Source organism: Ruditapes philippinarum, unplaced genomic scaffold (genome assembly GCF_026571515.1).
Source record: "Ruditapes philippinarum isolate M1 unplaced genomic scaffold, ASM2657151v2 ctg885_1_1_1_1, whole genome shotgun sequence".
In the NCBI taxonomy this organism is placed as follows: Eukaryota; Metazoa; Mollusca; class Bivalvia; order Venerida; family Veneridae; genus Ruditapes; species Ruditapes philippinarum.
The window spans coordinates 297,682-309,713 of NW_026857915.1; the positions used below are offsets into that span (position 1 = coordinate 297,682).

The following is a 12,032-nucleotide window of genomic DNA, read 5'->3' on the forward strand; positions in this document are numbered from 1 at the left end:
ACATTACTCTTTGAATTGATAAATATTTTCTGTTTAAATGTACATGGAAAAGATTTGGAGAAATATTTTAAAGTCTTAAAATTAACATGATATATTTATTCTGTTAATTCTATGTATCTATGTGTCTATTGATTTGACATAAACACTGGTTATACAAAAATAAATATTTTGTACCAACATTTTATTTGTAAATTTTAAAGGATAGTATTTTTTTATTATTTTCTATAATAAAGAAACAAGTGAGGTATGTAGATCTCTACCTCCTGGATACAAAGAAGGACAACCCAATCTAATCATTTGTCCATCAGGTAAATTAACTTACACTTTTGAAAATACAATGTAAAAAGTCACTATGTAAAAGATTATTTGCATCTTTTCCAAAACACCAGGTGTATAATATTATTTGTTTGTTGCTTGAGTTACATGTTAGTAGTAGAATATCAGAGAAGTTGCTGTGTAGAATATAAGTTGCATTAGACAGGGACGTGGCTTGGTAAAAATTTACGTGTAGATAGAAATCTAGGGGACTCACTTGATAGGCACCAACAGTCTCCGGAATAAGTTGCAAATCCGTATTTTTTGCAAACTCAGCTACCCTTTTTAATAAAAAATCAATACAAAAATGTAAATGAAACAGTAATATGGATGGAAATAGATGATAATTGGCAGTTTATACAAAGATGGCACAAAAATTAAGTGCCGGGCAAGTATTCAAAGTGTGGCATCCTATGGGATTTGTCCATTTTCCCAGTTTCCTTAAATGGGATTAAATATTCGTTGGAGTAAAAGAAATTGTTTCTCTTTAAATTTTAACATGTATTGATAATTATATACTTATGATGAACTTATAAGTATTTAAGGAACATATTTTAAAGAAATTTGCAATTCTCCCTTTAGCGGAACTAACCAATTAAGGAAATGGAGAAATTCCCCAATTAAAAAGGGGAAAATCCCCCTTTCTGAATGAAAATTCTTTACGGTAATGGGGAAAAATAAGGGGAAATTTCCCCATTTTTTTTGTTTCAAAAATTGACAGGAAGTTTAAAATTCAAAACTTTTATATAAATTAATATTCAGTTTCAGACATTTTAAAATTTTAAAATGAAAACGTCTGATTATTTATTATTTTTATTTATTTTGTTACTGTGAGGTGTTCTTGTTTAATTTAACTTCACACACAGGTTAACATTCACAGAGAAATCACACGAGCACCACAGTTGTTGCATATTTTTAATATGCATGACGAAGGAAACTATGTTAATTTACATGTTTTGAAATAAAATTGCTAAACCAAACAAACAAAAACCCAACAAATTTTCTGTATAAGAACTACTGTAAAATACGTTTTGTTTTATCAATCGGACAAATCTTTTATACAAAACACATTTCATGAGTTTGAAAAAATATGATAAACAAGATCAACAAGGAAAGGTTCAATCATGTTACATCCAATCTATGACAAAAATGATTTTGGTCCTTGATCTAATGAAAACATAATTTTTTTTGTAAATTTTGTTCGGTCAACCGAACAGAAAAAACTATAAAAGTGACATTATGCTCATTTTTATGCCCCCTGGCATATAGTGATTGAACCGTCCGTCCGTCCTTCTTTCCGTCTGTCCGTCTGTCGGTACGAGGTTAACCTAGAACGGCAAGTTGGATTTTTCTTTAATTCTACCTGTACCAATGGCTTCTAAGTTTACACACTTACTAATCAATACAAAGTATATGATCTGGGCAAGTTACATAACTCTGGCTTTCATATTTACCAAGTTATTGCCCTTTTCAGCACTTAGAAAATGAATAATGGTTAACCTAAAACGGCAAGTAAGAAATATCTTAAGTTCTATCTTTACTAATGGCTTTATAATTTCCACACTTACTTATCAATACAAAGTACATGATATTGCCAAGTTATATAACTGTGTCATCCATATTTCCCAGTTATTTCCCTTTTTTTTCACTTTGAAAATAGGGCCTTGTCTGGGTAACCTATTTTGGCAAGTTGGATTTATCTTTAATTTCCCTAATTGCTTAATTTCTTTAATGATATCTTTCATATTTAGTACCTTTGGATACCTTTGATGGTCCTCTAATTTTTTGTGGAGTAAGCGGTCTCTAGGGTCAAGGTCAAGGTCATTGGTTTAAAATATATAATAATAAACATTTTTGCTCATACAGCCTTTATATTTTATGTGATGTCTTAGTTAAATACAATCCTCCTTCTTTGGGTGTAGTATGTGGTCATTTGGGTCAAGGTCAATGTTCACAATGTCAAGGTCACCAATGTTAAAAATAGATTGTACATTTTTACAGGTGTATTGACCTTATTCTATAGACAGGTGTTATTTATAATTGATGGAAACATAAACTTTGATGGAGTTAGTGGTCAGTTGGGTCAAGGTCACCAGTGCTAAAATAGATTTTTACACATTTGCTCATACAGCCTTTATTAAAGTGACAGATATATTTAAATATTTGTAAGAAAGATAACTTGCATGGTATTCATCGTTTTGATTGGGGTCACTTGTGCTAAAAATAGATTTTAACACTTTTGCCCATACAGCTTTTATTTATTGACAGATGTATTTCATATTTGGTAGGAAGATAAACTTGCATGGTATTCTTTCTTTTGATTGAGTAAGGGGTCAGTTGGGTCAAGGTCACCAGTGCTAAAAATAGATTTTTACACTTTTGCCAATACAGCTTTATTTATTGACAGATGTATTTCATATTTGGTAGGAAGATTACTTACATGGTATTCTTCTTTTGGATAGAGTTAGGGTCAGTTTGGTTAAGGTCCCCAGTGCTAAAAATAGTTTTTTACACTTTTGCCTATACAGCCTTATTTATTGACAGATGTATTTCATATTTTGGTAGGAAGATAACTTACATTGTATTCTTCTTTTGGATAGAGTTAGGGGTCAGTTTGGTTAAGGTCACCAGTGCTCAAAATAGATATTTACACTTTTGCCCATACAGCCTTTATTTAATGACAGATGTATTTCATATTTGGTAGGAAAAACTTGCACGAAGTTGAATATTTTTTCAACTTCACAAGTCAGAGCAATGACTTGGCAACTTATATTTTCACAATTACAAAATGCCATGACTTTGTCAGCTATATAACTTGTGTTTACAATTTTTTGGCAATTTTTTCTGTCCATTACTTAGTGAATGGGTAAATATTTTTTGAAATATTGCTACTGACAAGAATCTGAGCCGGGGGCATTTTTGTTTAACAAACACGTTCTTGTTTCATAGTCAAATTGACTATAATTGACTATATATTTCAATAAACTGTCGTTATAATGGTGATTGACCAACACATGATATTTGAAAATGTTTAGGGTAAAAAATAAATCTACCTAAATATATTAAAAGACTGTCCCACTCTTTTTATAAATTGAAGATTACAGTTACATTCCGACGTATAATTACACACATTTCACAGGGCCTAGTGAGTTATTTATCGTTCACGTGAAGTACTTATAAAATTGAAAGGAATTATGAGAAAATATTTACTTATTTTGACTTTCACCTGTTCACTCTATATCCACCCATGGATGGGCATAATGTCACTTTAAGAAATATTGTTCAAGACTTCCTATATAAGACATTTTTGTGAAAATATAAAAGTTTACATTTTATTCTTTTGAGCAAACAAAAAGAATACATGTGTAAGATATAAGTTTGTTCAACCAAACAAAAAAAATCAATAAAAATCCTGTTCAAGAATTCCTGTATTAGATATTTGATCGGTTGCCCGAACAAAAATATACGATGAAAAAATCCAGTATAAGACATTTTGTGGTCAATCAAAACAAAATTGCTTTACAATGAAAAATTTCATTCGATCTTAAAGACATGTTACATCCAATAAAAAATAATAAAATGACATTATATTCTTTTGTTTGAACAAAAAAAAATCATAAAATTCCTGTTCAAGAATTCCTGTGTAGGTTATTTGTTCGGTTGACTGATCAACGAAATTACGATTAAAAATTCTGTTCAAGAAATAATTCCTGTGTAAGATGTTTGTTTGGTCTACCAAACAAAATATTTAGGAGGGAAAACCCTGTTCAAAAATTGCTATGTAAGATATTTTTTCGGCAATGTAAGACATTGCAATGTAAGACATTTTTGTCGGGCGATCGTATCAGAATTGCTTTACAAAAGAAAATTTCAAAACATCAAAAAGAAAATGTTACATCCGATGAAAATATAAAAATTGACATTTTATTCTTTTGACAGAACAAAAAAGATTATAAAAATCTTTTTCAAGAATTTCTGTGTAAGATATTTATGTTGTCGAGCAAACAAAACAAATCAGGATGAGAATTTCTGTATAAGATATTCATTTGGTTGACGAAACAAAACTACGATACAAATCCGGTATAAGAGTTCCCGTATAAGACACTTTTGTCGGTCGATAAATCAAAAAAAATTATGCTTTATAAAAGCAAATTTCATCATATCAAAAAGACATATAACATCCAATGAAAATATTAAAAAAAAATATTCTTTTGTCTGAACAAAACATTCATAAAAAATCATGTTCAAGAATTCCTGTGAAAGATATTTGTTTCGTCTACCAAACAAAAAAGGTATGATAAACAATTCTATTCAAGAATTCCAGTGTAAGATATTTTTTCGGTCGACTGAACATAAATTTGGGATGAAAAATCCTGTTCAAAGTTGCTATGTAAGATATTTGTTTGGTCGGCAGACAAAAAAATTACAATAAAAATCATGTAGTAGACATATTTGTCAGTCGATCAAATCAAAATTGGTTTACAAAAGCACATATCATAAGATCAAAAAAAAAGAGAGAAAATTTTACATCCAATGAAAATATAAAAATTAAATTAAAATTAAATCATTTTATACTTTTGACAGAACAAAAAAAATCCTGTACAAGAATTTATGTGTAAAATATTTATTTAATATTCATTTATTAATATTTAACAAAAAAAAGGATAAAAAATTCTTTTCTTAATTTCCTGTAAAACATGTTGGTCGGTCGACTGACCAAATAATTACATGTACAATGAAAATCCGTAAAAGATTTCATGTATAAAACATTTTTGTCGGTCAATCAAATCAAAATTGCTTTATAGAAGCACATTTCATAAGATCAAAAAGACGTATTACATCCAATTAAAATATAAAAATTGACATTTTTTACTTTGGACTGAAAGGAAATTCCTTTTTGATCTTATGAAATGTGCTTTTGTAAATTAATTTTGATTTGATCCACAGACAAAATTGTCTTACACATGTACTCTGATACATGATTTTTATCGCATTTTTTTGTTGTTCTGCGACCAAGAAAATATCTTACACAGGCTGTTTTATCCTTAACATTTTGTTCGGTGGACCGAACAAATATCTCACACAGGAATTCTTGAACATGATTTTTTTCTCATTATTTTTTGTTTGGACATCCAAACAAATATCTTACACAGGAATGCTTGAACATGATTTTAAGAATTTTTTCAAACAAAATAATCTTTGTTTTATCGACAAACAAAAATGTCTTGTACAGGAACTCTTATGCAGGATTTTCATCACAATATTTTGAGCATAATTTAAGTTACATTTGGCCCACAATATTCAAACTTCATACTAGGATGATTGTCAATATTGAGTAGAAGACTCCTATTGATTTTTGGGTCACAAGGTCAAAGATCAAGGTCACTATAACCTTAAAACTGAAAATGGTTCTCGCTTAATAACTTAAGTATTAATCAACCTACAGCTGTAAAATTTAATAGGATGAACAGCCATGCTCAATTTAGGACCCCTATTGATTTAAGGGTCATAAGGTTTAAGGTCGGTGTCACAATGAAGTTTACACTGAAAATTGTGGTTTCTGGAGCAAAAGTTAAGTTCTATTTGGCCCACAGTGTTCAAACTTTATAGGTTGGTTGTCAATATTGAGTAGAAGACCCCTATTAATTTTTGGGTTACAAAGTCAAAGGTCAAGCTCATTATTACCTTAAAACTGAAAACGGTTTTCGCTTAATAAATTAAGTATTAATCAACCTACAGCTGTAAAATTTTATATGATGAACAGCCATGTACAATACATGATCCCTATTGATTTTAGGGTCATAAGCTGAATGGTCAGGTCACAATGACCTTAGAAAATTCACTTGTGGAAAACCACTTGTCCTATTTCAACCCAACTTGGCAGGATTGTTCCTTGGGTAAAGGGCTTCCAAATTAATTCAAAGAATTCCGCTAAACAGTTACACGAGAGCTAGATATTTCCGTCTGCATCGACAACCGGAGCCTCGTTAACGCCGTAAACAGTTACCCTCAAGCTAGATATTCCGGTCTGTACCGGCAGCCAGTGTAAGATTCTTATAATATATTGGTCCTCTATCAAAGTTGTTCAAATTTAGCCCCTTGTGTCAAAATTGACCCAGCCCAGGGGTCATAGGTTTTCCATATGTGTATATAATTAAAACTTTAAAAAAAATACTTCTTGGAATTGACAAAAGCGAGAGATAAGATATTTTTCATGAAAAATAGTGTAGTGAATCTCCACCAAGATTCTTCAAATTATAGCCCTGGGGTCAAAATTGGCCCCGCTCCAGGGTCATTCATTTTCATTATGTACATATAGTAAAATTTTAAAAATCTCTTAATGTGAAAGGAAACAACTTACATTGGAATGTCTAATACATGTTCTGCAATTGGCATTACGCCAGAGAAGGGATCGCTCCGCCCACTGATTCACGTGACCCGCTCAGTAAGAGCCTTAGACAAAATAAGGTATCGATGTATTCGCAAAACTGTTATGTCCTTAATGTTACCAATATATTTACCTTGTTTAAATTTTCTATATATAAAATGTTGATGCTTTTAATGGTTTTATTCAAAGTAGATCAAATATTCAATGTATAAATGTATTATGATATTTCAAAAAAGTAAAAAGAGGACAATATCTGCTTTCACGTATTAATGATAATGAAACGTTGTAATAAAGATCGTGTCATTTCTTGTTGACTTCAATGAAAATTTAAAACATCATTATATCATTATATCTTACAAATTTAAAGAGAAACTGTATGTAGAAAAGTATATGATTATATTATGACCGTTTTATATTGAAATCGAAAAAGCGAAACAAAAAACAGTACTTCAGTTAAACACAAATGAATTTAATATCATTTTTCGAGTTTTATGTGCGAAATTTAGTTTAGATAATACATTAATTTGTTCATGAATGGTTAAAATTGATTCAGAAATTTGAATGCCCTAGTTAACTTTTTATATGTGATTATGTATTGTTAACATACATTTTATATGATTCACGACATAACACAACGTGATTCTCTTTAAAATATGATTCACATCAGACATGATGTCAATGGTATTAATCAGATCTATTTGAATATTTGATATTTATTTATTAAACTTTAATAGAAATATTCAGGTAACATAATTTACCCAATTTTTTTATTGTATTTACTCATTATATTTGCATTTCCATGGCTGCGTTTTTATTGAAGCTATACTTTAGAAACGAAAAAATGTCATATGTTCTGGATATTCTTGGACCTTATTATATGTAATGTGATTATGAATAGATAGAATGGAAATAAAAAAGTGGATTTGTTTAAATCTTTTCCTTTTCCAATGCATTGTGTTATAGCCAGGATAAATGTTATGTAATTATTATTTCCATATGTAGAAAATTATTGACTTTCTGTATAGTAAACTTACTCGATCTGTCAGTATGTCAGTATATTTGGTAACTTAATTATTATATCGATAAAAAAACTTTAAATTGACAGAAAATTAAATAAGTTCAATCTCAATTACTATTGTCTTAGACAAGTAGCTTGTCTAAGGAAAATGGTTGACTTCGCAGGCATCTTAGCATGGAACTGATTACGATCGCTGATTGGCTTATCTCTGTGACCCCTGCCAGTTTGACTGACAGGCGGCGTTATGTCAATTTTTATGCCCCCACAGAGTGGGAGCATATAGCGTTGCACTTGTCCGTCCGAGTGTCAGTCCGTCAGTCCGTCCGTACGTCCCGAAATCTTGTGAAAGCAACTCCTCTTAAACCGGATGGCAGATTTTGCTTAAACTTACAGGGATGAACAACCTTAATGTGTAGATGGTAGTAAAGGAAGGAATTTTCGCTGCGACCAAATTTAACAGAATTATGGCCCTTTGTTGATTTTTTCACTAGATACTATGAAGAAATTTTGTGAACGCAACTCCTCTTAAACCGCATGGCAGATTTTGCTCAAACTTACAGGGATGAACAACCTTAATGTGTAGATGGTAGTAAAGGAAGGAATTTTTTGCTGCGACCAAATTTAACAGAATTATGGCCCTTTGTTGATTTTTTCACTATATACTATGTAGAAATTTTGTGAACGCAACTCCTCTTAAACCGCATGGCAGATTTTGCTTAAACTTACAGGGATGAACAACCTTAAGGTGAAGATGGTAGTAAAGGAAGGAATTTTTGCTGCGACCAAACTTTACAGAATTATGGCCCTTTGTTGATTTTTTCACTATATACTATATAGAAATTTTGTGAATGCAACTCCTCTTAAACCGGATGGCAGATTTTGCTTAAACTTCCAAGGATGAACAACCTTTATGTGTAGATGGCAGTAAAGGAAGGAATTTTCGCTGCAACCAAATTTAACAGAATTATGGCCCTTTGTTGTTTTTTTCATTATATACTATGTAGAAATTTTGTGAATGCAACTCCTCTTAAACCGGATGGCAGATTTTGCTTAAACTTCCAGGGATTAACAACCTTAATGTGTAGATGGTAGTAAAGGTAGGAATTTTTGCTGCGACCAAATTTAACAGAATTATGGCCCTTTGTTGATTTTTAGTTTTCAACTTGTGGCACATGTAGTCCAAAAAATATTTGACCTAGAGTCATAAGATTGACAGAACAGTGGTGTGTGGGGGCATCCGTGTCCTATGGACACATTTCTAGTTATGTAAAATATTCAATAGCTGGGTCATGATTTCCAGAGGTACTTATGAAATGATTCATGTAATGAACTCTAGCAAGAAAGTTGTGAGGTTTGTAGAGATGTTATATGAAACAATTTGAGCACATTATAAGGACATTATGATTTACACCATGTATTTAATAATGAATATGTTTTAAGGAATTGGTAATGCTTAATTGAAAAGATGGTATTTAAGAAAAAGGTACTGTACCTGCATTTTAAAGTTTAATACATCTATGTTATACAGTTAATACCTATTTTTTTGTCAATAGGAGTATATTTTATTTTTGAATAAATTATTGCACTATGGCCTTTGTATATTAACATAAGAAACATATGTGTCTAATAATTTGACATGCTGAAATATGGCCTTGACCCCAAATTCACTAGTAACTATTGCATTATGGCAAAGTTCAATTGTATAGTAACAAAAAAATCTACTTCCGTTATTTTAATACGGTGGCACAGCATTTTTTCACAAAAGCATTCTTGTTTTGTTGTTGTTTATTTTATTTTAGGTCAGTTGTTTAAATCTATATGTAAACTTATTTTTTTTTAAACTAGAACCTTCGATTAAAAGATTGGATTAAGAAGCATATTATTTGCAGTACACGGATACAGTCAAAAATTATAGGCATACAAGATCACATTTTCAAAAGTAGTTTTCCAAAGGAACACTTTACATGTCTGGAATTTTGGCAATGAACGCTCTCCATAAGATAGATCTCATTGAGTAGAATTGCAGTGCAAATGAACCGTAACCCTGCCTTGCCCTATTTTGGAGTTAGTGCCCTTTGTTTATTTTACACTTTGAATACTGTCCGGGACATAACTCTTAAACCTCAAGGGGTTTTAACAAGAAACTTTGTTGATGGATAGATCTCATTAAGTAGAAGTGCAGTGAATAAGGCGTAACTTTCTCATTACAAATTTTGGAGTTAATGCCTTTTATTCATTTTTACCCTTGAAATTTGCCCTTAAAATAACTTGAGAACTATAAAAAGGTATCAACTTGAAACTTTGTAGGTAGATAGATCTCACTGAGTAGAAGTGCAGGAATCGCAGGGTGAAATAACATATTGCCCTTAAAAGAAGTCATGAAAACTTCAAATCCAAACTCAAATTTATGTTATTGATGTAAGACAAATCATTCAAAAAACATTTAAAAAAAAAATAACTTATAACCTCTGCGTTTTCCCTATGTGCAAAATTATTAACTACATAGCGCGTGTTTTGACAAGCGCGTGTCGGGCGTATTCGGCATTTGTAACAATTTCTAGTTATGCTATTGATTGTTGGAGGTGTTATTTTGTGTATATATAGTTTAATAAGTATATGGTGATTAAAATTATAATAGAAAATGCCGGTAGATAAATAAATGATTTATACTAGCTTTCTTTCAGGATGTGTAGGCTATAAGGAGCTACACAACTGATAAATGCAATTTTTAGCTTGGTTATTTATAGAATATAGGGTAGCTTACTTGTTCTGAATCTATTGTACTGTCAGCCTCACATTTCAGTTGAGTTTATGGTACAAACAATAAATGTTATTCTTTTAATCTTATAATAATGGTTTTGCTTTGAATACAGTTGTAAACTTAACTCTGTAATGTATTTTGACAATAAAATCCATTAAAATTTTCAAGCTCAACTTTTGCATTTCGGACTAGACGAGGCATTGCTTTTAAACTTGGTATATTTAGTTCTGACCATCTCTTCCACTTGCAGACAAAAACATAATCATTTATTAATTAGAAGAAAATAATGTTGCCTCTTTCTTGACTTGCAAGTTTTTAAAGTTCTGACGTTATTTTACTTTAAGCATTCAGAAAAGTTCTGTATTGAGATCATGTTCATATATTTGGGTAACTGGTTCTTATTGATATTGTAGGAGATGTATTAATGACAACACTATCTATATATATGATGGACAAAGATCAACCTTTACCGCAGTCTGATGAAATACTCATGTGTACACCTAACACAACAAAAGATGAAGTAAGTTTGATATATCAGAATGATAAAGTATCTTCAAAGATATAATGTTGTGAATAAGCCACTTGATTCATGAGTAAGCCTCACATAAACTTACATCACCCCCAGTTGTCGTAAGTTATCAGTTGCATTTACCTATTACGCGATATACACACGTTTTAACGCCTTTTTCACCCCCTATCTGTTGTCTCAAATGATGAAAAAATGCCTTATTTAGGCCCCCAACACTTGTTTTTGTTTAAGAAATGTTGTTTTAAAAAGTTACCACTTTTTCGGCGCGGTCTTCCAACTAAAGGATACATCTGGGGGTTGCCAGAAGGGGGATGTGCCTCCTTCTGTTTAGGGGGTTTGAAGGGAGACTGCAGTCCTCCTCATCGCTAAGAAAATTTTGGACTTGTGAGAGGCTACAAATGACCCCAGATCGATCATAAGGTAACGTGTAACCAACGCTGAAAAGCATTTGACTCTATCTCTTTGAAATCACTTTTGATGGAAAAAATCAACGCAAAATAGTGATTTTTGGCAATTTTTAGATGTCCCCTCGTTGCCATGGTAACAGGAAATTTAAACCTGGGCATGTTGTTGCAAAGACAATAGTCTAGTCAACACTTGTGCCAAGTTTGATTAGTATTGAAGCAGTTTTTATAGTTTTATAGCAATTTGAACTTGTAACGGGATACTTTTCAATGACAACAGCCATTTTTTACAAATTGCTCATGAAGTAATTGGTTAAACAAACATTCATGTGTCGAAACACATAACCGAACTCACAGAAAATGGATTGTGCTTCGCAAACAAATTGCATGCCTGCGTTTGACTGGAATTTGTTTTTTACTGACAACAAACATATATATTAAATCATTTATTATAATGTATTATTTTGAAGCAACGTGTTTGTTTTGCATGCAGGATCGAAATATTATTCACAATGAACTCATTGTGTAAACTTTTCATGAATAGTGTAGGCATAAGTGCAAAGATATCAAATGGTGTTCATGGGTAAAATATTATTTGATCTTACAAGCGAAAGAAA

The 12,032-nt window shown here is 31.3% G+C and overlaps 1 protein-coding gene across 1 annotated transcript in view; it reads left to right on the forward strand.

Annotated features, from left to right (window-relative positions):
• The window catches only part of LOC132751499 (E3 ubiquitin-protein ligase rnf213-alpha-like), a gene marked incomplete at its 3' end in the record, with an annotated part of 150,663 nt that overhangs the window by 92,446 nt on the left and 46,185 nt on the right, over positions 1 to 12,032 (forward strand). Inside the window, exons 28-29 of the mRNA XM_060741665.1 lie at positions 234 to 308; positions 10,896 to 11,002. Of these exons, the coding sequence (XP_060597648.1) occupies positions 234 to 308; positions 10,896 to 11,002 (182 nt within the window). The remainder of the gene's footprint in view (positions 1 to 233; positions 309 to 10,895; positions 11,003 to 12,032) is intronic.